The sequence below is a fragment of the Mustela nigripes genome, chromosome 1, assembly GCF_022355385.1.
Source record: "Mustela nigripes isolate SB6536 chromosome 1, MUSNIG.SB6536, whole genome shotgun sequence".
NCBI classification, from domain to species: Eukaryota; Metazoa; Chordata; class Mammalia; order Carnivora; family Mustelidae; genus Mustela; species Mustela nigripes.
The window spans coordinates 49,818,765-49,845,007 of record NC_081557.1 but is presented as its reverse complement, the minus strand read 5'-3'; the positions used below and the strand labels follow the sequence as shown (position 1 = coordinate 49,845,007).

At 45.8% G+C, this 26,243-nt stretch overlaps 1 protein-coding gene across 2 annotated transcripts; it reads right to left on the bottom strand.

The window, feature by feature from the left end:
* Positions 1–609: 609 nt before the first annotated feature.
* On the bottom strand, positions 610–18,207 carry DNAJB13 (DnaJ heat shock protein family (Hsp40) member B13). 2 transcript variants are annotated; one of them, XM_059410461.1, is made up of 8 exons: positions 18,080–18,207; positions 12,807–12,910; positions 11,683–11,844; positions 8,997–9,154; positions 7,833–7,946; positions 6,664–6,777; positions 5,707–5,783; positions 610–5,133 (listed from the first exon to the last, which is right to left on the bottom strand). In XM_059410461.1, the coding sequence occupies exons 1-8, from the start codon at positions 18,145–18,147 to the stop codon at positions 4,980–4,982; spliced, it is 951 nt and encodes a 316-aa protein (XP_059266444.1). In that variant the 5' UTR covers positions 18,148–18,207; the 3' UTR covers positions 610–4,979. The 2 variants fall into 2 exon arrangements, with proteins under 2 accessions (XP_059266444.1, XP_059266452.1); XM_059410469.1 differs by lacking the exon at positions 18,080–18,207 and having other exon boundaries at positions 11,683–11,904; positions 12,807–12,896.
* Positions 18,208–26,243: the final 8,036 nt, after the last annotated feature.

Genomic DNA, 26,243 nt, shown 5'->3' with positions numbered 1-26,243 from the left:
ATTAGATTTTAAACCAAAGACTGTAGTAAGATATGAGGAAGGACACTATATCATAATTAGAGGGTCTATCCAACAAGAAGATCTAACAATTGTAAATATTTATGCCCCAAATATGGGAGCAGCCAATTACATAAACCAATTAATAATAAAATGAAAGAAACACATTGATAATAACACAATAATAGTAAGGGACCTTAACACCCCACTCAATGCAGTGGACAGATCATCTAAGCAGATCAACAAGGAAATAAGGGCTTTGGATGAAATACTGGATGGGATGGACATCACAGATATACTGAAGGCATTCCATCCTAAAGCAACAGAATACACATTCTTCTTTAGTGTATGGAACATTCTCCAGAATAGATCACATATAGGTTCACAAGTCAGCTCTCAACTGGTACCAAAAGATTGGGATTATTCCCTGCATATTTTTGGCCTACAATGCTTTGAAACTGCAGCTCAATCACAAGAGAAAATTTGGAAAGAATTGAAATACACGGAGGCTAAAGGGCATCTTACTAAAGAATGAATGGGTCAACCAGGAAATTAAAGAATTTTATTTATTTATTTATTTATTTATTTATTTATTTATTTGACAGGCAGAGATCACAAGTAGGCAGGGAGGCAGAGAGAGAGAGAAGGAAGCAGGCTCCCCAATGAGCAGAGAGCCCGACGTGGGGCTCAATCCCAGGACCCTGGGATCATGACCCGAGCCGAAGGCAGAGGCTTTAACCCACTGAGCCACCCAGGCGCCCCAGGAAATTAAAGAATTTTAAAACTTAATGGAAACAAATAAAAATACAACTGTTCAAAATCTTTGTGATTCAGCAAAGGTGGTCCTAAGAGGGAGGTATATAGCAATATACCTTTCTCTAGAAACAAGAAAGGTCTAAATTACACAACCTAACCTTACACCTAAAGGAGCTGGAGAAAGTACAGCAAGCAAAGCCTAAACACAACAGAGAAGAGATTTAATAAAGAGTAAAGCAGAAATCAATGAAATAGAAACAAAAAGAAAAGTATAAAAGATCAACGAAACTAGGAGCTGTTTTTTTAAAAGAATAAGATTGAGAAATCCCTGGGCAGACTTCTCAAAAAGAAAAGAGACAGGGTCCAAATAAATAAAATCATGAATGAAAGAGAAGTCACAACAAACACTGAAAAAATACAATTACAAAAACATATTATGAGCAAGTATATGCCAACAAATCTGGAAGAAATGGATGCATTCCTAGAGAAGTATAAACTAGCAAAACTGAAACAGGAAGAAAAAGAAAACCTGAACACACCCATAACCAGCAAGGAAACAGAAGCAGATGTCAAAAATCTACCCACAGACAGAAGTCTAGGGCCAGATGGCTTCCCAAGGGAATTCTACCAAACATTTAAAGAAGAATTAATACCTATTCTTCTGAAGCTATTTCAAAGAATAGAAATAGAAGGAAAACTTCCAAACTCTATGAGGCCAGCATTACTTTGATCCCAAAACCAGACAAAGACCCCATCAAAAAGGAGATTTACAGACCAATATACCTGATGAACACAGATGCAAAAATTCTCACCAAGATACTAGCCAGTAGAATCCAACAGTACATTAAAAGGATTATTCACCACAAACAAGTGGAATTTATTCCTGGACTGCAACCATAGTTCAATATCTGCAAATTAATCAATGTGATACACTACCTAAAGAAAGGACAGGAACTGTATGATCCTCTCAATAGATGCAGAAAAAGCACTGACAAAGTACCAGCATTCTTTCTTGATTAAAATCTTCACGCTGTAAGGATAGAGGGAACACGCCTCAATATCATAAAGACTATGTATGAGAAGCCCACAGCAAATAGCATTTCTTAAAAAAAGATTTTATTTTTTTTATTTTTTTTAAAGATTTTATTTATTTATCAGAGAGAGAGAGAGGGAGAGCGAGCGAGCACAGGCAGACAGAATGGCAGGCAGAGGCAGAGGGAGAAGCAGGCTCCCCGCTGAGCAAGGAGCCCGACGTGGGACTCGATCCCAGGACGTTGGGATCATGACCTGAACTGAAGGCAGCTGCTTAACCAACTGAGCCACCCAGGCGTCCCTAAAAAAAAGATTTTATTTATTTATTTGAAGACAGAGATCACAAGTAGGCACAGAGGCAGGGGAGAGGGTGGGTCCAGGTTCCCTACTGAGCAGAGACCCTGATGCAGGGCTTGATCCCAGGACCCTGAGATCATGACCTGAGTTGAGGGCAGAGGCTTAACCCACTGAGCCATGAGGCACCCCACAAATATAATTCTTAACTGGGAAAAACTGAGAGAACTAAACTCAAGAATACAGCAGGGATATCCACTGTCACCACTGCTGCTCAACATAGTAACTTGCCTCAGCATTCAGACAACAAAAAGAAATAAAAGTCATCCAAATCAGTAAGAAGAGGTCAAACTCTCACTCTTTGCAGATGACATAATAGTCTATGGGGAAAACCCAAAAGACTCCAACCCAAAATTGCTAGAACTCATACAGGAATTCATCAAAGTGGAGGGATACAAAATCAATGCACATAAATTAGTTGTATTTCTATACACAAACAATGAGACAGAAGAAAGAGAAATTAAGGAGCCGATCCCATTTACAATTGCACCCAAAACTATAAGACACCTAGGAAAAAACTTAACCAAAGAGACAAAGGATCTGTACTCAGAAAACTATTGAGCACTCATGAAAGAAATTGAGGAAGACACAAAGAAATGGAAAAACATTCCATGCTCATGGTTTGGAAGAACAAATATTGTGAAAATGTCTATGCTACCTATACATTCAATGCAGTATACATTCAATACGTATATACATTCAATGCAATCCCTATCAAAATACCATCAATGTTTTTCACAGAACTGGAACAAATAATTCTAAAATTCATATGGAACCAGAAAAGAGCCTGAATAGCCAAACAAATGTTGAAAAATAAAACCAAAGCTGGTGGCATCACAATTCCAAACTTCAAGCTCTATTACAAAGCTGTAATCATCAAGACAGCATGGTCCTGGCACGAAAGCAGACACACAGATCAAGGGAACAGAATAGAGAGCCCAGAAATGGATCCTCAACTCATGGTCAACTAATCTTCGACAAAGCAGGAAAGAATATCCAATGGAAAAAGGATAGTACCTTCAACAAATGGTGCTGGGAAAATTGGACAGCCACATGCAGAAGAATGAAACTGGACCATTTCATTACACCATACACAAAAATAAAATCAAAATGGATAAAAGACCTCAATGTGAGACATAAATCCAATAAAATCCTGGAGAACATATGCAGCAACATCTGTGACCTCGGCCATAGTGACTTCTTGCTAGACATGTCTCCAAAGGCAAGGGAAACAAAGGCAAAAATGAACTATTGGGACTTCATTAAGATAAAAAGCTTTTGCACAACAAAGAAAACAGTCAACAAAACCAAAAGACAGCCAACAAAATGGGAGAAGATATTTGCAAATGTCTTATCAGATAAAGGGCTAGTATCCAAAATCTATAAAGAATTTATCAAACTCAACACCCAAAGAACAAATAATCCAATCAAGAAATGGGCAGAAGACATGAACAGACACTTCGCCACAGAAGACATCCAAATGACAAACAGACACATGAAAAAACATTCAATATCACTCAGCATCAGGGAAATACAAATCAAAATACAATGAGATACCACTTCATACTGGTCAGAATGGCTAAAACTAACAAGTCAGGAAACAACAGATGTTGGTGAGGATGTGGAGAAAGAGGAATCCTCTTATGCTGTTGGTGGGAATGCAAACTGGTACAGTCACTCTGGAAAGCATCATGGAGTTTCCTTAGAAAGTTAAAAATAGAGCTGTCCTACGACTCAGCAATTACACTACTGGGTATTTACCCCAAAGATACAAATGTAGTGATCCGAAGGGACACCTGCACCCCAGTGTTCATAGTAGCAATGTTCGCAACAGCTGAACTGTTGAAAGAGTCCAGATGTGGGATGCCTGGGTGGCTTAGTTTGTTAAGCGGCTACCTTCAGCTCAAATCATGATCCCGGGATCCTGGGATCGAGTCCCACATCGGGCTCCTTGCTCAGCGGGGAGCCTTCTTCTCTCTCTGCCTCTGACTGCCACTCTGCTTGCTTGTGCTCTCTCTCTCTCTCTGACAAACAAATAAATAAAATCTTAAAAAAAAAAAAAAAGAAAGAACCCAGATGTCCATTGACAGATGAATGGGTAAAGATGATGTGGTACACACACACACACACACAAATATTATGCAACCATCAGAAATGAAATATTGCCATTTGCAACAATGTGGATGGAAATGGAGGGTATTATGCTAAGTGAAATAAGCAATCAGAGAAAAATAATTATCATATGATCTCACCGGGTTGTGCAATTTAAGAAGCAAAACAGAGGATCATAGGGAAGAGAGGAAAAAATAAAACAAGGTAAAATTAGAGAGAGAGACAAACCATAAGGAAACAAACTGAGGGTTGTTGGAGGGGAGAGGGATAGGGGATGGGGTAACCGGGTGATGGGCATTAAGGAAGGCCATGCAATGAGCACTGCGTATTATATAAGACTGATCTTCTATCACTTCATCACTGAGCTCTACCTCTGAAACCAATAACACATCATACATTAACTAATGAATTTAAATAAATTTTAAAAACCTGTACAAGGACCCAGGTTTTAGGCTTCCTACACCTTGCCCTTCCCTCTGCTCACAAGAAAGAGATACATGAAGCTCCTTTTCTTCCAACACAGTCTCCTGGGTGCAACTGCCAGGAGTGCAACTGTTTTCCTTCTTAGGTAGGAAATAAATCTTTATTGTGTCAGTTTAAAAGTCCCTTGCCATCCCATCCTCACCTCCCATCTATGCTGTGGGCTGGCTCCCCTGCACATCCTGAGGCCGGGGTGGGCTAAAGGCCCAGCTAGCCTCCCCCACGCACCAGCCTCCAGTCCACAAGAGTTATGTCAGCAATGCCTGGCGCAGCATCTGTTTCTTTTGGGGTGTGAGGCGGGTGGGGAACTGGATGTCGAAGAAGATGAAGAGATCTCCCTTCTTAGTGGGGTCCTCGGGCAGCGGCATCCCCTCGCCTGACACCTTCTTGAAATACTTGGGACTGAGACATGAGGATGAGAGAAGGGAAATTAGCGGCCCCGCAGAGGAGCATTTTGACAGATCCCAGGCTGCCCCTGCTTGCATAACTTCAGGCAAGGGGCCATCAGTACGGTTTTCCACCATGGGGCTCATTTCAACCAGAATGGGGTGGGGGCTTGTTCAGACAGCCTGCTCCCTCGACAACCCTTTTACACTGAGTCTCTAACAGAGGGTTCCAGAACTAGAGATACCACCCTGGGTTGGGATGCTGAGAGGCTGAGTAAAGCTTCCCATGGGGAGGGCCTTTCCTGGAAAGGACTTAAGGAATACAACTCAGAACACTAATGAGAGGTTCAGGAGGAGGAAGGCAACCAAGATTGCCCAACACGGGGGCCCTCTGGGCTCTAAAGTGGCCTTGTGCAAGTTAGAGAAAGATACTCCCGTTTACCAGGTGACTGCAGCTTGGCCAGAGGTGGGGCTGGATTTCAGGTCTCTCTGGCCAGGACTGAACGGCACGGGGCTGCCCAGCGTGCCACTACCCTCCAAGGCCCAGGCCAGCCCTTCTGCCAACTAGGTCCCAAGCAGGGGCACTTACTGGACAATATCATTGATGGGGATGTTGAGCAGACGATCGTCTAGGGTCTTCACCTCCACAGTGCAGCAGGTCAGGGCCTAGGGGACATGAGGGCCAAAGGTGGGAGTGGGGGAGGTCACCTTGGCCTTTCTGTTTAGAAGGCACTTTCTGAGCTTATTCAGTGCCAGGCCATGAGCCCTGCCTCAAGGAGGCACAAGGCTGTTCAAGGACTCACAGAAGAGCGAGCCAGGCAACTAACTACCTGCTCACAGGAGCTCAGTCTGCTACGTAAGACTGAGGATGACATATATTATGATAGAGTGAAGTCAAGGAGTCTGCGGGAGCCAAGGAGAGGCCCCCCGAACATTTTGGAGTGGGACAGGAGGGCGGCCCCATGATGGCAGTTGATAAGGGTGAGAAGGAGCTTGCCAGGGAGACCAGGTGGATACAGCATTCCACGCAAAGGGCATAGCACTAACAAGAATCTGGAGGTGTGAGCAGGCAGGAGCTCCGAGGAGCACGGTGGTCAGAGTGCACGGGGGGAGAACCTCAGGGGCAGAGTGTGGAGGGCCCTGAACATCATAGGAGATGCTGAGACAAGCCAGTGGCACAGTCCAATAAGTCCAATAAGTACGGGGAAGAGCCTAGAGAAGTTGGGAAGGGAGGCGGGAGGGCCGCCAGAGGGCTCCTGGGCAGACGCAGGTGCTCACACCCAGACTGAGAGGTGAACAGACCAGGTGGCGGGACTGACTGAGTGACTGCCTGCAGGTGCAGTGTGGGAGGGAAGGCAAAGCCTAGGCCGGTGCTATTCTGTGCTTGGAGTCTGAGGACACAGAGGGGCCCTGAAGACACCACATAGATTCTATGTGCTCTCCTCGCGTTCTGAAGGCCTACCCCATGCAGTGGGGGGAGTGCAGAATGCGGCCGGCTTGCTCACTCTCATCTGCCCACCTCTTCTCCTCTACTTTGCCCACTTACCTTGCCCAAGGGAATGGGGTTCACAAAAAAGAGGTTGTCGTTCTCCCTGCGGAAGCGAGGGTGTAGCTTCTCCTTTACGATGAAGATGATGTCGGCTGGGATAATGTTGGGGCCCTGGGCAGAGGAGGCTAAGGGTTGACAAGGGCTAATTGGCTGTGTGCCACTGGCCAAGTTCCTACCTCTACTGGTCTCCATGTCTTCATCTGAACAATGAAGAGATTAAACCAGGTTTTCTGGAAGGACCTTTACAGTTTGTTTTCGTATCCGCTTCTTTGAGAAGCCTACTCGGGTGAATCCAGCCCCCCCAAATGCTTCTCCTCTATTGAGCAAAAGGATTCACTCAGCTGGAGGGGGACGGGGCTTCCTGAGGTGGTGGGCAAAACTCTGAGCTGCAAATTTGAAGACAACTTCCAGCAAGCCTCTGTCCTGCCAGGCTTCATTAACTGTCGCTGTGGGCGACAGGCCCACAGTCCTCAATGTGCTCCAGACTATGGTAAAGGGAACCCAGACGCAGGAGACCAGAGAGGCCCTAACCTAGGTGGGGAGGTCAGGGGAGGCTGCCCACAGCTGGGAGCATTAGAGCGGGGTCCTGAAGGGCGTGTTTTGGAAGTAGATGTTTTACAGGTGAGAAAGGGAGCAAGAAGTGTCAGCCGAGGAATTAATCTCTTTCGGCTCTGAAAACACCATCACTCTGCCTCTTCTCAGACTTAAGGATTCAGCATGCCTTGAACAATAATTTTATATTTTTATTTAAATAAGTAATTATCATTAAGATATTAAATGGTATTAAAATTATTATTAATAAGTGGTTTCTGAATAGCTCCTGTAGTTAGGCTTTATTCAAGAAGCACTGAAGAAAATCAGGAAGAGAGAGCTCTTGTGCTCTTGCCCTGGGCAAATCCCTTCCCTCTCTGGGTCTCAGTTTCTTATTCTGCAAAGTGGGGAAAATCCCTGGGTATCCACTCACAGAGGTATGATGAGGCTCTGTCGTCTATAAGAGACTTTGGGGATCATCTCACCCACTCTGCAGACTGGTCTCCCTACCAGAGTAGGGCTCACAGGGGCAGGAGAAAGCATTGCCTCCTTCCCTCAGTCTTCCCACTCCATGGACAAGCCCAGGCAACTGACACTAATTAAGGATGGATCCTAGTCAATTCCCTCCTTCTCACCTGGTCCCCTTCCTTCTCAAAGGTGATCCGTGTGCCCTGCCTCCAACCAGGTTTCACATCAATTGTGAGAATCTTGTCCTTGATGGTAGAGGAGTACCCATCCTCGTTCAGCACCTGCAGCCAGATGGCGAGGGGGGTGGGGTCGGGAGAAGTTTGCTGGGGATTTCCCGGCTGGCCTTTTCACATGAGAAATTTGTTACAGGGGTTCTGTGCTCGGGATCATTCCTCTAGCAACAGGGAGAACCTTCCAGAGCCATTCCCACTCTCACCCCATTCACTGGAACCAAGGACTTATAATTCCAGGATGACAGGCTATGTCATAGGGCTGGGGCTTGAGATGCCAAGTGGTCACCATGAGTTGATCAAGCCCCCAACTCCTGCCCTAGAAATCACGTGGCCCTGGCCACTAACAAATACATAGTGAACACATACCCAGGTCCTCTCTCCAAACCAAGAGACTCTGGCCACGAGGCTCTGGGAGGTCTCTTAATCATGAAGGGAGAAAGACCACAGAGGTCAGCATATTCAAGCATTCCCTATTATGTCATCCATCCATTCCCCAATCACATGCCCAGACAAGTGCCATCCGCGGAAAGCATGGCCATTGTTGGCATCTCCTCTTCTGGGGAAAGGTGTTAAAAGGTCTTGCTTGTGTGCCTAGCATAGGGTTGGGCCACGGGACAGGGCCAACCCAAGGACTGACTGTACCCTGGGGCACTGAAGGTCTTCAATCAGACTCCTTGGGGAATGTCCTGCAGCCCACCCTCCATGCCCACATTGTTTCTTCTTCCTTGTGAGGCTTACACACTGATGAAGCCCTGGGGGTATGGTCTGGTAATGCCCAGAGGGCAGAATTCACGGGAGACTCTGCACATTAAGAGCCCAACTTCCCACAGGGATGGGGATGAACTGAGAGGAAAGGAAAGACTCTGTCCCAGTTAGGAACACGGGAGAGGAGATTCCTGCATGGGATAGAATGGGACCTTTGATTGTCCCTTCCAACTTCAGATTCTAGAATTCTATTATCTTATGTCCCCAAACTTGAGATTTCATGATTCCATCAGAGACCATACCTGAGGTCTCCAGTGAGGACAGGGAGGAGGTTACTTGAAAGATTGGACAGGATAGGTAGTGGCTCCCAGTAGGAGGAAGCCCAGTACTCACCCTTCGGGAGATCTTAATTTTCTTGGTGCAGCCGAAGAATAAGTCCTCCAGGGATAGGTAGAGGTCTCGTTCAATTGGGGGGTCCTGTTTCTTGACTCCCCGGCCCCGGAGCCCCCCAAAGTTCAAATCTACCTCATTTCCTTCTTCATCAAAAAACTCTGCAGGAGGTGGGGAGAGGAGAGGAGTAAGAGAGGCTGCTTCCAGGGACCTGGATGCACAGACACCTTCACACATATTACACCCCAAGTGTAATACCCAGCATCTCATTCCTATCTTGCAGACTCAGACTGTTAAGCCAGGTCAAAAAGTTATCCTTAATTGCAGATCCAATGATTATCAATCCTTGCCACTTCCCACTGTTTCAAACCCCCCACCCCACCCTTTTTGGATAGTCCCACACTCTCCTGACTCCTTTCCCCCTAAACTTGGGAAATACCCCTGGAGACTGGCTGTCTCAGAAGGGAGAGGAGTGCCCTCTGGTGGCAGCTCCTGGTATTCCAGAAATGACTCCTGCAGTTAGAAGGCCGCTGGGAGAGTCATAATAAGCATTCTAGTCCTTCCTACCCTTCCCGAGGCTCCCCTTTCCCTCATGTACAGCCCAGCCCAATACCACTAGAGACCCCAGACTCAAGTTTCTATGAAGTCAGCCGCTGACAAAGGGCTGGGGCAGGGGTGGTTCCTTAAAAATTTGAGAGTTCACCAAACGTTTTTTTCTTCAGTCTCTTTTCTCCCTGCCCAGCTCTATACCCATAAACATCTCTTGCTGCCCTTCCATCCCAGTCCAAAGAGCCCTTGCCTCTTGAAGTGCTATGTAGTAGTTTGGTTCCAGTTTTTCTGTTCTTGGATTGGAGTAATAATAATGCCTGATCTGCCTTCTACCATTAGGATTAAATAACAAGATGATGATGAAGAACTAGACATTGCTGAAAGCTTACTCTGCAGCAGGAGCTGGTGTCAGTGCTTCACATGGTTCTCTTACAGGGAAGAGAGGCCAAAGAAAATGCTCACAGCCCCACAGTCCATCTGGACTCAGACAGTGTGACTCTAGAACCTGTGTCCTGAACCACTGTGCTTATCACTACATGTGAAGCCTTTTGTGTAGAGTCTAGGTTGCTATCATAATTCAGATTTTTTGGGCAAGGCCTCACTGTAATGTGTGCCCTGCTGTGCTGTGCTAATGAATCAAGAGGCCTGTGAATTACCTGGTCCCCTCTTGTATCATTCACTGAATTCATTCGTTCACCCTGCAGCTATGGTGTACGGGGCTATAGACACCCCAGTAGCCAGGTCATAGGAAGGCCTTGTCCCTCGGCCCTGTAGGGAGATGGGATCCAAGAATCCCTGGGGTGAAGCACTGAAGCAGTATAGCTTCTTCTTCTTCTTCTTCTTCTTCTTCTTCTTCTTTTTTTAAGATTTTATTTATTTATTTGTCAGAGAGAGAGAGAGAGAGAAAGAGCACATGCAGGCAGAGTGGCAGGCAGAGGGAGAAGCAGGCTCCCTGCCAAGCAAGGAGCCCGATGTGGGGCTTGATCCCAGGATCCTGGGATCATGACCTGAGCCGAAAGCAGCCACTTAACCAAATGAGCCACCCGGGCGTTCCGGCAGTATAGCCCAAACCTTGTAAGCAATGCCCCTATAAGCTCTGGGTTGGCTCCTCCGAGCTGTCTCTTTTCCATGTGCCTGTCTCTGGGAGAGACAGATCCATTGTACAGTATCTTTCAGTCTGCAGAGCGCATGTTCATAATGGATTTATAAAGCCCGTTATCTCATTTGATAATGATGGGTGAGGAAAGGACTAGTATAGTCATTGACCAGAAAGGAAGTTGAGGTTTCAGAGCGGTGAAGGGATTTGCGGAGAACCACACAGCTCGTAAGAGGCAGTGTGTGGATCTGAAACAGACCTGACCCTGAGTCCCCCGCTTTGTCCAGTTACACATGCAGCTGATGAACTTAGTTCCCTCTGGTAGACAGGAGAAGGCAATGCAGGGTGGGAGGGGGCCCGGAGGTAGACAGACAGTGAGCCGTACTCAGTTGTTATTAACATGGAGAAAAGGAAAAGAGAACTTCTGAAATGCAGAAAAGCGGTGGTATAGCCAGGCGGAGAGGCTACAGGGGGACAGGCAATGAAACCGAGCTTCTCTGAGTCGCAAAACTGAAGCCAGGAAGACAGGTCTGAGGGTCAATTGTCCTTACGAGATGACCCTGAGCCTCAGAAATCAGCTCTTTGTCAGTTTGTTGGGATGTGGGATCATTCACACAGCCATCCATGTACTCAGCTGACTAACACACACTTGTATAATGAAATCTGATGCAGCTATTAAAATGAATGAAACAGATCTGTATACAATATGGTACATAATAAGATCATCTCCAAGATACACTAAGTGAAAAAAACTCAGCATGTACAATATGGTCCTCTTTCCTTAATTAGGTAAAAGGCTTATGTAAACATAAATATATGCTCATAAATGCACAGAAAATTTCTGGAAGGATACATAAACTGTTGGCAGTAAGTGGCTGCTCCTAGAGAAGGAATAAAGGCTGGACTTTATTTCTTCTTTAATACAATTTTTTTAATCAGGCACTATTATCTATTTCTTAAATAAACAAAAGGATTCAAGGAAAAGAAACCTTTTATAGCTCTGTCCTTTCCCAGTAAGGCAAGTGGGGAGGTGGGGCCTCTTACCACCAAAGGGGTTGTCTCCTCCGAAGAAATCATGGAAAACCTTTTCAGGGTTGCCGTGGAAGACATAACCAGTGGTCCATGGGGTCTGGGCTCCATACTCCAGGGGAATCCCGCCCTTCAGGCCCTCTTCTCCAAACTTGTCATAGATGCCTCTCTTCACAGCTGTGGACATGTTGCACCTTGAGGAAGGGGCCGGTCTCGGGGACTAAGATAGCTACTGGGCTGGGAAGCAGATGAACACAGGGTGGAGAGAAAAGGGCAAAAGCAACCTTATTTCTAACGTGCCTGTTGTCTGGCAGTCTTTGGAAGGAGATCTGAAAAGTCAGGTGCGGAACCTCATGGTGGGTGCATCTAGGTAGGGGCCTGTAGCCTGGAGGAGAGCCACAACGGTGGCGGAGGCCTGGAGGAGGGATCTGGAGATTAACAGTCAGGCTACTGTCCTGGAATTGGGCTAAACTCATCATCACAAATACAGTTTTTTCTGGGGCAGGTAGAATCCTAGCACCTTGAAATTCTAGAATCCAAGAATTCTAGAGCTCCCAGATTCTAGAGCTTTGAACTCCTACAGTCTAAGGACTCCAAAGTCCTGAGAACTCGGGACCAGAAAAACCTTTGTGATCTGGCCATTCTTCGGCACAGGATCTGTAACTAGTCTCTGGGACAAGACTTCAGGATGTCCATGCAGGTACTGCCCAGGGCAGAGGGGAGGAATCGCTTTCTATACTCCTAGTTTCAGGAGATTTCTCAATTACCAGCCTCTCCATGCCCCTTTATAGACATGCTCTCCTTGGCCGTGCGGGAAGAGTAAAGGTGCACACCAGCTTCCAGCCTTGGCAGGAAGCATCTCACTGTGCCCATCCCTGCGGGCCCAGGGTGAATGTGGGGGCTGTGGGGACCTGCACCAGGTTCTGCCCCCTCCAAGACCAGCTGAGCAGATCAGCTTAATCCAAGGGCTCCCCACGCCACGTCAACCTTATCTCTGGACTACTGAGATAGGCGACTAATTCTTCGTGCTGTTTTCTTTCTAAGTTTGCCCAGGGCAGGAAGAGGAATGCCTCCTCTCTGTTGGGCCCCCTCAGAAAGCCCAACACCCAAGACCTGAGGAAGAGAGCAGAGTCACTCACGGTCGCTCAGCACATCATAGGCCTCTGCTATTTGCCTGAATGTCTCTGCTGCAGATGGCTCGCTGGACTTGAGCGGGTGGTTCTTCAGGGCCAGTTTCCGGTACCTGGAGGAGAGAGGATTCATACTCGTCATAGCAGCTGAAACAGGCCCAAGGTGCTTAGAGCTGGCTTAGAGCTGGCTTAGAGCTGGCTCTCTGTTCACTGCTTTGATGTTCCCAGCTATAAAGTCTGGGCTGTGGTAGCCAAGGTGGCCCATGGCTCAGATGCCCTTGAAGAGGGCCCAGCGGGGAGAAAGCGTAGCTGCCTGCCCTCGGTGTTTGTGCTGAAGCTACCCCTCCTCCACCTGCTCCAGCTAGGGCCCAAGCATGGTGAGGATGTTCGTGCTTGTGCCTCCCTGTGGGACACAGGACCCCTCCAACCTACAACCTCTGCCTCGGAACTCCTGCCAATCATCCGGACTGAGCATTTTCTCCAGCCGACTCTGCGGCCCTCCCCACCCAGCTCCCCCACCACAGGCATCAGACCTGCACTGGGGTCTGAAGGCCCTCCTGCCCACTCTTGCTCCTCCTTGACCCTCACACATGCCTCCCCCAATATATTTTGAATCCTGTCTTGATGTCTGAACTGACTCCTAGGCTTCTTGGGAAGATCACATAAAATAAGGCGTCAAAGGGCTGAGTACAGAGAGGCACTCAGCACATGTCAGGCCCTCTTAGTGTCTCCTGCTTCTGTGCTCATTCGCTGCCCAGCTTCCATAGCTGCCCCATCCCACCACTCAAATGAGGCAGCACCTACAGCATCTGAAAATCTGTACCCTCAGTGTCTGGGAGGAAAGAGCTGGCATGGACTGGGGGATTTGTGGAGTTGATAAAGGGACCACTCACCGAAGTGTGGGAGATAGGGAGGATAACCATAGGGGACGGCGCTGTAGCCCAAGGTCAGGAGCCCTGAGGGACCCTGATGCCCTCGAGCCTATAGGAGTGAGGGGAAGGAGAAGTTCATGACATCCCACGGAAGGGTGTGTGGATGGGGGCCCTTGGCAGGAGCCGTCACTTCATTTAAGGAACATAGCCAACCTGAAGGGCCCTGCTAGGAAGGGAGCTGGGAATAAAGACCCCAGCCCCTCTCACCTCCCTCCAATCACCTGCCTTGGGCTCTCTTCAGGAAGCCTGAGCCCCACGGTGTCTACTGATGCAGTTCAGAGGGCCCAGCTCCCAGAGCCATCTTGGTATCTCCTCTCTGATGTCCCAAAGGCCTCACAAACTCAATGAGCCCAAATGAAACACACTTTCATTCCCTCATTTTTTGCTCACTTACCCAGGAACTGCAGCCAAAAACCTGAACGTTATCAACTCCCAGGTTCTTTGTCCCCTCCACCCCCATCCCACCCGTTACCCAGGCACGTTGGTTTTTCTTTCTCCCTAATGTTCTCTTCCTGCTGCTTCATCCCTACAACTATTGCAGAACTATGGTTTCCTGTTTCTAGTGCTCCCCTTCCCCAGGCCTTTTGGCGTGCTGCCCCCTGACCAAGTCACTCCACTGGTTTCCCCTTTGTCTTCAGCATAAAATCCAAATCTCTCTGAGATTCAAGCCTCTGCTTCTCTCTCTGGCCTTCTTACTCACAGCTCTCTCTCCCCACTCCCATGACCTCTACTGACCTTCTGCCCAGGCTCCAAACTCCCCACACTGCGTTGCTCATGTCTTTGACATTCTACTCCCTTCACCTGTAACACTCACCCCTCTCCAGTCCCTCCCATCTCCCACTGGCACATTTTCATTCATCTTCCAACACACAGCTCAGGGTCAACTCCTCCAGGATGCCTTCCCTAACTGCAGCCTCCATTCTGGGTTAGAATCCCCTTCCCGAGTCCCCAGTGCCTTCCATCCCTAAACTTAGTACTTGGTGCTCCAGCTGGTTATTGACTGGCTTGTCTCTCCCACTAGCGTGATTTCCTTGAGTTACTGTGTCTGGTTCTGTGTCCCTGGTGCCTAGCTCTGAGCAGCAGAGAGTAAAAGAATGACCCAATGTAACTGTCCCACAAGGCAGCCCATCTCAGGGTGGGACCACTCGGACTTGGAGGCAACATTTCATCTTACTGAGTGAGGCCTGCTGTCCTCTAACTCTGAAGGTCCTAACTCTGACCTTGGAGGCCTTTACAGAGAGTATCGGCTTGTTCCACCTTCAGAGACTTGAAGACAATTGTCATGACCTCCTTGAGGCTTTGAAACCAGCCCTTCTCAGTTACAAAGGCCAAAGTCAGTTATGAGGAGAACTGAAAGAATATTCTATCAATGAGTAAAAGTAAGTGGGTTTGAGAAGAGTTCCGTGTTCATATAAACTTGAGTAGTTGTAAGTTTTACTTACAACCATCACTGTTTTACTGAGTGCCCAAGACGGAGGTGAGTCACAGCTCAGATGTAGCAGCTGAGACCAAATGAGAGACACTGAGAAGGGAAATAGCTAGGCAATTAGGAATCATCGTGGAGCTTTTCTTCATTACATTACATTCAGCATTTTGAGCGGGGGGGTCAAGAATCTCGGTACTCCAGTATGGCACTCAGCTCTTAAAACTGTCACAAGAGAGGGGGGCACCTGGGTGGCTCAGTGGGTTAAGCCGCTGCCTTCGGCTCAGGTCATGATCTCAGGGTCCTGGGATCGAGTCCCGCATCGGGCACTCTGCTCAGCAGAGAGCCTGCTTCCCTCTCTCTCTCTGCCTGCCTCTCTGCCTACCTGTGATTTCTCACTGTCAAATAAATAAATAAAATCTTTTAAAAAAAAAAAAAAAAAAAAAACAAAAAACTGTCACAAGAGAGAAGGGTTAAGGGCTATTGTTTGAAATACACGTGGTCCTTTTAACCACTCTATAGGACCTGGTTTTGGGGCAAATGATTGCTGGGCATTTCATATTCATTATCTCATACAATCCCATATTAATACTAGAACAACCTTGATAATTATTAATTTTTAAGAATTTACTTATTAGAGAGAGTGCACGAGAGAGAGCACAAGCAGGGGGAGGGGTAGAGCGAGAGGGAGAAGCAGGCCCCCTGCTGAGCAGGGAGTCCAGTGAAGGGCAATCCCAGGACCCAGGACCATGACCCGAGCTGAAGGCAGATGCCCAACGCACTGAGCCACGCGGGTGCCACTGTTTGTTACTGTTATTTTAGAGATGGGAAAACGAGGCCCAGAGAGGGCACTTTGTCCATGTCACACAGCTAGTGGGAACCTGGATTCAGATCTAGGTGTTTCTAGTGTTTAAGTTTGGCTTACTTTTCGGCACTCCAACTCTTTGTGACTTTAGATGGCTCCCATTGGCCAAGGAGATGCTCTGAACTGTGGGTGACATCACACACTGTCCTGAGTTATTCTGTAATTGTCTCATGAGTCTGTGTCTTGTTTCTCAGCCACACTGTAGACTCTTTCGACTTACCCCACAATTAATGCCCTATAGGACCTGAACCACAGTAGGCCTGGTGTCCAGATACTGGTTACTAGGCACATGGGCTTGGGATAATAATAGCACCTACCTCTCAGGGTTGTTGTAAGGATTAAATGAAATAATGATGGGAGGTTTTCAGAACAGAATCTGTACATTCAATAAATGGATTACTGCCCAACCATAATTGTATTATCCCAGATTCCTCCCTTTTTCCTTACCCTCCAAAGATCTGATTAAAAGCCAAGTCAAGGGGCGCCTGGGTAGCTCAGTGAGTTAGGCCTATGCCTCCAGCTCAGGTCATGATCTCAGAGTCCTGGGATCGAGCCCCCATCGGGCTCTCTCCCTTGATTATCTGCTCAGCGGGGAGCCTGTTTCCCTCTCTCTCTCTCTGCCTGCCTCCCTGCCTACTTGTGATCTCTGTCAAATACATAAATAAAATCTTGAAAAAAAAAAAAGAGCCAAGTCCATTCTCTCTCTTCTCACCAACCCACTGTCCTGCTTCAAGCTTCATCTTCTTTTTTCTTTTTTAAAAAGATCTTATTTATTCATTTGAGAGAGAGAGATTGAGAGAGCACATAAGCAAGGAGAGGGGCAGAGGCAGAGGGAGAAGTAGGCTCCCTCCTGAGCAGAGGACCCTGAGATCATGCCTTGAGCTAAAGATGAACGCTTAACCCACTGAGCCACCCAGGTGCACCTAAGCTTCATTGTCAGCCTTGATTATCCTGACCCCTGAATAGGGTCTCTCTACTTCTAAAATAAGCTTTCACAACCCTCTGTACTTCCCCTTCTGTAACATTCATCACACTTATGATTTATTCATTATCTGTATTAATCAACAAAGTCAAGCTACTTATCTGTCTGATTCATGATCATATCTCCAGCTTCTACCACTGCCCCTAACCATAGGGTAGGCACTCAATAAATATACATTTAAAAAACACATTTTTTTTTTTTTTTGAGAGAGAGAGAGTGCGTGTGTGAGCGAACAGGGTGTGTGTGGTTTGGGGGGAGCAGAGGGAGAGACAGAATCCCAAGCAGGCTTGACACCTAGTGTGGAGCCTGACACAGGGATCAATCTCATGACCTGGAGATCACGACCCAAGCTGAAATCAAGTCAGATGCTTAACTGACTGAGACACCCAGCTGCCCCCCAAAAACACTTTTTTTTTTTCTTCAGAAAAATGTGCTGACTCCCATCCTACACTTTTTTGGAAATGGACCGCAAAATCCCCAAGACCTGATGGAAGTATTGAGAAATGCCGTTCAGCATTAAAAACTCATCTGAGGGGCACCTGGGTGGCTCAGTGGGTTAAAGCCTCTGCCTTCGGCTCAGGTCATAATCCCAGGGTCCTGGGATCAAGCCCCACATTGGGCTCTCTGCTCAGCATGGAGCCTGCTCTCTCCTCTCTCTCTGCCTGCCTCTCTGCCTACTTTTGATCTCTGTCTCTCAAATAAATAAATAAAATCTTAAAAAAACAAAAACAAAAACAAACTCATCTGATGGCCAGAATAAAATATGAAACACACCCATTTGGTCAGGTCACTCAACTATTTTCAATCCTTTGGTTCTCCATAATCAGAATAAAGTTCAAATGTCTCCTTTGTCCTGACTTTTATTGCTAGGAAAACCAGGATGAGCAGGAAGAGAGATAGGGTTTAGGAGGTAAAGTATGATGGATTGGGAACTCTAACCCAGCCCAAACCTAGAGTATAGGTAAGCAAGAATCAAGAGAAGGAACAAGGTTTATCTTGCCTGCCCTAAACTGTGCAAGAAAGATAAAGGTGGAGCCTTCCTGGCACTCCCCTAAAGCCTCACTCCCGCCCCCCACTTACGCCTTCTTGATCTCGGCATCCTCTGAATTGCGAGTGACCTCAAGCACGGAGTAATAGTCCTGGCCCATGGCTGCCTGGCAAGGCACCCAGTTGTATAATCCCGACTCCAAGAGGGCTGTTAGTCTGCATTCTCTGGTTGCTCCTGACAACCGCACAGGGGCACTCTGGGAGTGGTAGTCCTTCCTGCCCAAGCAAACCACCTGTTCAGTTCTGCCTCACCTCAGATCATGACCTCAGGTCATGAGAACGAGCCCCACTGGGGCCCCAGGGCCAATGCGGAGTCAGAGTTGGCTTGTGACTCTTTCTCTCGCTCTACCCCACCACCCCCACTCCAACACACTGTCTCTCATTAAAAAAATCTAAAAAAAAAAAAAAAAAAAACATTTTCAGAACAAATGCATCTAGCTGATTTTTTAAAAATAAGTTTTAAATTTTAGAATAGTTTTAGACTTTCAGAAAAGTTGGGAAGACAGAATTCCCATATGCCCCACACCCAGTTTCCTGTACTCTTAATGGCTTACATGAGAAAGGTATACTTATCACAAATAATAATCAATATTGATACATTGTGATTTTTTTCTAATGCTCAATTTAGTGACATTTATTTATTAAGTTTTAATTTATCTGCACTATAGTTTACAGTGTTATATTAGTTTCAGGTATACAATACAGTGATTCAATAACTCATGTATCACCTGGTGCTCATTACAATAAGTGCCCTCCTTAATCTCCAACACCTGTTACACCCATCCCTCCACCATCTGCCCTCTGGTAACCATCAGTTTGTTCTCTCTAGGTAAGCATCTGTTTCTTGGTTTGCCTCTCGTTTACTCCCACCCAGGTTAGTTTGTTTTGTTTCTTAAATTCCACATATGAGTGAAACCATATTGTATTTGACTTAAACTGACTGGCTTATTTCATTTGGCGTAATACTCCCTAGCTCCATCCATGTTGTTGCCAATGGCAAGATTTCATTCTTCTTTATGGCTGAACAATATTCTGTTGCATAAATACACCACTTTGTTATCTGTTCATGTACATGGGCTGTTTCCATAATTTGGCTATTGTAGATAATGCTACTATAAGCACAGGGGTGCATGTATCTCTTTGAATTGGTCTTTCTGTATTTTTTGGATAGATACCCAGCAGTGCGATTACTGGATCATGAGGTAGGTCTATTTTTTAAATTTTTTTTAAAGATTTTATTTATTATTTGACAGAGAGGGACAGCAAGAGAGGGAACACAAGTAGGAGGAGTGGGAGAGGGAGAAGCAGGCCTCCCACCAAGCAGGGAGTCCGATTGTGGGCTCAATCCCAGGAGCCCAGGATCATGACCTGAGCTGAAGGCAAACACCTAATGACTGAGCCACCCAGGCACCCCATATTTTAAAACCTTTTTTGTATGTGTGTGTATGTGAATATATACACACACACATATACATACACACACACACACATACATATATATGTGTTTTATTAACATATAATGTATTATTTGTTTCTGGGGTACAGGTCTGTGAATCATCAGTCTTACACAATTCACATCACTTACCATAGCACAGACCCTCCCCAGTGTCCATCTCCCAGCCCCCCTATCCCTCCCACCCCCTCCACTCCAACAGCCCTCAGTTTGTTTCCTGAGATTAAGATTCTCTTATGGTTTGTCTAATTTTTAACTTTTTGAAGAACCTCCATGCTGTTTTCTCATAGTGGCTGCCATTCCCACCAACAGTGCAGGAGGACTCCTTTTTCACCACATCCTTGCCAACACTTGTTTCTTGTGTTGTTAATTTTAGTCAATTTAGATGTGAGGTGATATCGTAGTTTTGATTTGCATTTCCCTGATGATGAGTGATGTTGAGCGCCTTTTCATGTGTCTGTTGGCCATGTGTAGGTTTTCTGTGAAGAAATGTCTTTTCATGGCTTCTGCCCATTTTTTAATAGGAGTATTTGTTTTTTTGGGGTCTTGTTTTAGCAGTTCTTTGTATATTTTGGATATTAGCCCTTTATTAGATATGTCATTTGCAAATATCTGCTCCCATTCAGTAAGTTGACTTTTAGTTTTATTTCTTCCAGATACCTCATTTATAATGGAAATCCACACTTTTAGATTTCCTAGTTTTTAACCTAATGTCTTTTTTTTCTATTCCAGGATTCCAAACAGGATACCACATTACTTTTAGTTGTCAGGTTTCCTTAGGGTTTTGCTGGCTAAAACTGTTTCTCACTTTTCTTGTTTTTTGATGATTTTGATAGTTTAATAAGGAGTACCGGTCGTGTATTTTGTACAGCCTCTCAATGGGATTTGCTTGATATTTTTTTCTATGATTAGACTGAGGCTAGGGGCTTCTGGAAGGAAGACCACAGAGGTGAAATGCCATTCTCATCCCAACATATCAAAGGGACCTACTATCAACATGACATCACTGGCAATGATGACCTTCACCTGCTGAGGTGCCTTTTCAGTTTTCTCTCCACTGTAAGGTTACTTTTGTTTCCTCCTTTCTGGATTGTACTCCTTGGAAGAAAGTCATTTCATGGCCCACCCTTAAAGAGTGAGGAATTCTGTTCTACCTCCTTGTGGGCAGAAGCGTCCTATTTTCCACATCCCACATCCAATCAGTCACTAAGCTCCGTCTTTTTTACATCTTAGGGACCTCTTAAGCCTCTTCATCCTTAGAGCCATGGTCTTGCTTTGGCTTTCACTTTCCAGCAAAGCCTTTCCAACTTCCTCACTAACCTGCCCATCTTGCCTCTACCCTGCCAAGACTTTTGCCCACACATTGCTCACAGTTAATCCAAACTGCTGACCCTGGCACATAGGCATGCGGTGATCTGCTCTCGCCCCATCTACCCTAATCTTCCCTACCAGGGCACACCAACCCCCTTGCTCCTTGCTTCTCAGAATGCTTGAGCATGAAAAGCATGCTTGCAACTGCCCCAACTAACCATTCTCTCTCTCACATTCACATTCATCTTTGGAGCTACCTCTCTCAGATCCTCCAGTGTGTATATATACACATGCCACTGGCCCTGCCTTCCACCAAGCTAACCCTTGCTTATTTTCTTTTCCTTAGGAAGTTTATATGCACAGAAGAGCAGCATTAGAACATTCCTTATTGAAGGAATGTTGCCCCTGTGTGCTCCTCTCTACCTACTTAGTATTCGTTTGCTTTTATTCATTGTTTCACTACTATGCATCTCCTGTGGCGTACTTGTAAATATTTAACAACCAGCTCACCAGATAGAAAGATTTATTCACTTGACAGAGGGAGACACAGCGAGAGAGGGAACACAAGCAGGGGGATTGGGAGAGAGAGAAGCAGGCCTCCTGCCAAGCAGGGAGCCTGATGCCTAATGCAGCGAGCTCCATCCCAGGACCCCAGGATCATGACCTGAGCTGAAGGGAGACACTCAACAACTGAGCCACCCAGGTGCCCCTACATTCTTACCAATTCTTGATGTCCAATTTTTAATTTTCTTTTAAAGTACATGTACACATACATACATACACACACACACGTGTGTGTGTGTGTGTGTGTGTGTGTGTCTTATTTTAAGTAGGCTCCATGCCCAACATGGAGATTGAATTCACAACCCTGAGATCAAGAGTTGCAGGCTCTACCCACTGAACTAGCCAGGCACCACTGATGTCAAGTTTTTAAATGTTTGCCAATATAGATGTGAAACAACAACTCATTGCAGACTTTGATTTCCATTTTTTTGTCTTTTCATGTTTATTGCCCATTTGTTTTTTATCGTGAAAGCCTATTTATGTCTTTTGCCCATTTTTCGTAAGATTTTATTATTTGTCAGAGAGAGAGAGAGAAAGAAAGAGAGAGCATACAAGCAGGGGGAATGGTTGGCAGAGGGAGAGGAAGAAGCAGGCTTCCCACTGAGCAGGGAGCCCAGTGTGGCACTTAATCCCAGGACCCTGAATCATGACCTGAGTCAAAACCAGATGCTCAACCAACTGAGCCACTCAGGTGTCCCTCTTTTGACCATTTTTCTACTGGGCTTTTTTTGGGGGGTACGGGGACTCTTCACGTTTTATATTTGTTGAAAATAGATAAAATAAAAACCCCTTTCATTTCCAAGCTTGTGTTTTTACCAATTTTTTTTAGGGGGGTAGAACTTACCAATCTTTTCCTTTTTGATTATACTTTTTATGTCTAAGAAATATTCTCTGTAGAGGGTCATAAAGATCTTCACCTATATTTTCTTCTGAGAGTCCATTTCACTCTTAAGTCTTTAATTCACCTAGAACTTTTTTTTTTTGGAATATGGTACAAGGTAGTATCATTTTCTTCTTTTTGATATAGAGTTGTCCCAGAACCATTTATTTAGCAGTTCTCTGTTTCCCGCACCAATCTGTATTGACTGCTGTGTTATGTATAAACTTTCCATATATACGTGGGTTTGTATCTGGACTACTGGTCCACTGGTCTTTCCCTGGGCCAATGCCACACTATATCCCTTCCTTTTTTCCTCCTCCTCCTTCTTCAGGAGCTTCTTTTCTAAGTACTACTCCTTTACTCCTCTCAAATGTAAATGTGTTCTTAAAAAAGGATCTAGGGGCGACTGGGTTGCTCATTGTTAAGTGTCTCTTAATTTCCGATCAGGTCTTGATCTCTGGGTCCTGAGATGGAGCCCTATGTTGGGCTTCACCCTGGGCATGGAGCCTGCTTAAGATTCATTCAATCTGGGGCACCTGAGTGGCTCAGTGGGTTAAAGCCTCTGCCTTCAGTTCAGGTCATGATCCCAGGGTCCTGGGATCGAGCCCCGCATTGGGCTCTCTGCTCAGCGGGAGGCCTGCTTCCCTTCCTCTCTCTGCCTGCCTCTCTGCCTACTTGTGATCTCTGTCTGTCAAATAAATAAATAAAAATCATTAAAAAAAAAAAAAGATTCATTCTCTCTCTCTCTCTCTCTCCCTCGGTGCAGTCAGTTAAATGTCCAATTCTTGGTTTTGGCTTAGATGGTAATCAGGTGGGAGATTGAGCCCAGTGTTGGGCTTAGTACTTGAGTTTCTCTCTCCTCTGCTTCTCTCCCCACCATGCCCTTTTTTTTTTTTTTAAGATTTTATTTATTTATTTGACAGAGAGATATCACAAGTAGGCAGAGAGGCAGGCAGAGAGAGAGAGAGGAGGAGCAGGCTCCCCACTGAGCAGAGAGCCTGATGTAGGACTCAATCCCAGGACCCCGAGATCATGATCTGAGCTGAAGGCAGAGTCCCAACACACTGAGCCACCCAGGCGCCCCACCATGCCGTCTCTCTAAAAGAAAAAAAGAAGAAGAAGAAGAAGAAGAAGACTCCTTTCTCCCTCCCTCCTCTCTTTAAAAAGAAAAAAAAAAAAAAAAAGGATCTAATGTCAGTCAGTTGGGGGAAAAGACAGCTATGTTTTAAAGCTCATCTCTAACTGTGGATGAAAACGCTGGGTCCCTTAATGGCATTTCAGGTATTAGTGACTGAGATATTTAAGAAATTTTCTGGGTCCTCTGAAACCACACTATTTAGAGGAGGACCTGCTTTAAAGTAGCTATTTCACATCCTTTGAGGCCTACTTTAGGAATATTTGGAAAAGTTAAAACACACTTCTGGAGTTGGGCCAAAGGACAGAGAAATAAATTAAAGACCTAAGAAGTCAACTGCAGGTTTGGGATAAGTTGAGGGGTCAGTTAGGAAAACCAGCCCTACCCAGGGCTGATGTCCTTCTGGGGGCAAAGAGAAGCTGGTTGATTCCCCGGAGTGGACAGTGATGGACGTGGTTGAATATTTTATCGAGGCCAGCTTCCCCAAGCAGGCAACAGCTTCCGAAGAGTGGGATATCAATGGCCAGTCTTTACGCAGTGCACTGATAACGCTGACTGGCCTGTCCATCTATCTGGGCACAGCCCTGAAAATCTATGAGCACTACATCGAGGTGCTGCAGGAAGGCCACTTTGAGGATGATGACCCTGCTGGCTTTCTAGGTTGAGCACCCAGCCTCCCCGCTGCCCCAACCCATTCCAACCCCCATCTACCAAGACCCCAGTGTCTAGGAACTGGAGGGGGTCACTCTCAGCCCTCATAAGATTCCAGTGAGGGACATTCCTCCCTACTCATCTCTTCCCTGTTTCCCCAAGCATACACATGTGGCCCCCAGCACATCCTATACTCTACCACAGAGGAGTGTGGAGTGGGACAGGGCCTGCTCATTTCACCCCAGGAGGCCAGCCCTCCCAAGTCTAGGACATTTGGGGGGGAAATGGGGGTTTCCCCTCTCCCCTAGACCCTCTTCAGTTCAGCCAGATGTTTCTTATATGTTTTGTTCTGCCTGTCCATTTTGCTGGGTGGTCTTTCCTCTCTTCCCCAGTTGGGTCTGCCCCTGGTCTCTGTCCCCTAGGAGCAGCTGGAGTGAGGTCCCTGAGTCTTCCCTAACAGTTTCTTTCTGTTGGTTGTCACTCCAGGTGGCTGTATTGCTTTTTAATATTGCACTGAAGGTTTTTTAAATGAAGTTTAAAAAAAGAAAGTTGAGTGGTCAGAAAGAAACTAGATCTTTTTTCTTTAATCTTTTTATTTTATTTTATTTATTTATTTGACAGACAGATCACAAGTAGGCAGAGAGGCAAGTAGAGAGAGAGAGAGGAAGAAGCAGGCTCCCTGCTAAGCAGAGAGCCCGATGCGGGGCTCGATCCCAGGACCCTTCAGCCTGAGCTGAAGGCAGAGGCTTTAACCCACTGAGCCACCCAGGCGCCCCAGAAAGCAACTATATCTTGATGTTGCTATGCTCAATTCAGATTTGTGTGACCTGAAGCAAGTTTACTTAATGGCCCCACGTTTATTTCCTTGAATAAATGGGATTATGAACATAAACTCCACCACAGGGCAGATGTGAAAATATTAAATACAATTACACAAAAGCATGTATAGAAAATGCGTCCTTAGCATTGAGGTAATAGAGTCAGAGCCCAAGTTCCAAATCCTGTCCATTAGCTACTAGTTTTATGACCTTAAACAATGATTTCTTAGCCGCAGTTGCCTATTTGTAAAGTGAAAATATGGCATTATTTTATTTTTTGCATTTCTGAGCTTTCTTGTGGGTTTTAATTTGCACTTAACTACTGGAATTGAGCATCTTTTCATGTGTAGGGCCTTTTTTTTTTTTTAAACTCTTATTACCAGAAAGAATATGTTATTAAAAATTAAACCCAGGGGTGCCTGGGTGGCTCAGCAGGTTGAGCCTCTGCCTATGGCTCAGGTCATGATCTCAGGGTCCTGGGATCAAGCCCTGCATTGGGCTCTTTGCCCAGAAGAGAGCCTGCTTCCCTGTCTCTCTCTGCCTACTTCTGCCTACTAGTGATTTCTGTAAAAAAAAAAAAAAATAAAAAAATCTTAAAAAGAAAATTAAATCCAGAGGGTTGGGAGAAGGCCTTGTTCAGCCTGAGACTGGCTGAGGTGAACATGGGAATAATGAGACTCTATCTGAGGGACACCATGTGTGCAGGGGCTGGGGTGAAAGGGGAGATGGCCTGTGTGGCTGCCACACTCTTTACTCACAGAGGTATTGAGCAAGTGAAACATTGAGAATTATGACAGCCGAGTTTCTCACTATTGGGAGGAAGGAAGTTTATATGCAGAAGACTAGAATGATCCCAGTGGAGCTGGACTGGAATTAGGGGACTTCAGTGTGAATTTATGATTTTTTAATATATATACAGAATGAGGGATATTGAAATGGAGACTCCACATCACAGTACTGTCCACTGATATGGCCTAGAAGCAATAATACCCTAGTAGTAAAGAGTATATATATAGTGCCCAAATCTTGATTTCCAAATGCCATTCTCCACTAAAAGAACAAGAGCTATCTAGACAAATAGTTGATTCCAGTACTGAGATGGGAAATTATAAGATGAAACTTAAATAGCTTGTGGTATCAGAAAATATGGAAGCACTAAAAGAATGCTATTAACACATCAAAAAGACATAACATCAGGACACCTGGACCGCTCAGTCGGTTAAGCATCTGCCTTTGGCTCAAGTGATAATCCCAGGGTCCTAGGATTGAGTCCCACCTCGGGCTCCTGCTCAGCGTGGAGCCTGCTTCTTCCTCTACCTGCCACTCCCCCTGTTCCTTCTGACAGATGAATAAATAAAATGTTTCCTTTAAAAAAAAAAAAAAAA

Bases quoted from the DNA above. Each gene is read 5' to 3' on its own strand.
- DNAJB13 (XM_059410461.1), bottom strand. From the start codon at position 18,147: ATGGGCCAGGACTATTACTCCGTGCTTGAGGTCACTCGCAATTCAGAG. The intron at 12,911-18,079 runs GTAAGTGGGGGG...TCTCTCCTCCAG, and splicing joins GATGCCGAGATCAAGAAGGC to GTACCGGAAACTGGCCCTGA. The intron at 9,155-11,682 runs GTAAGAGGCCCC...CACCTCCTGCAG, and splicing joins AGGAGACAACCCCTTTGGTG to AGTTTTTTGATGAAGAAGGA.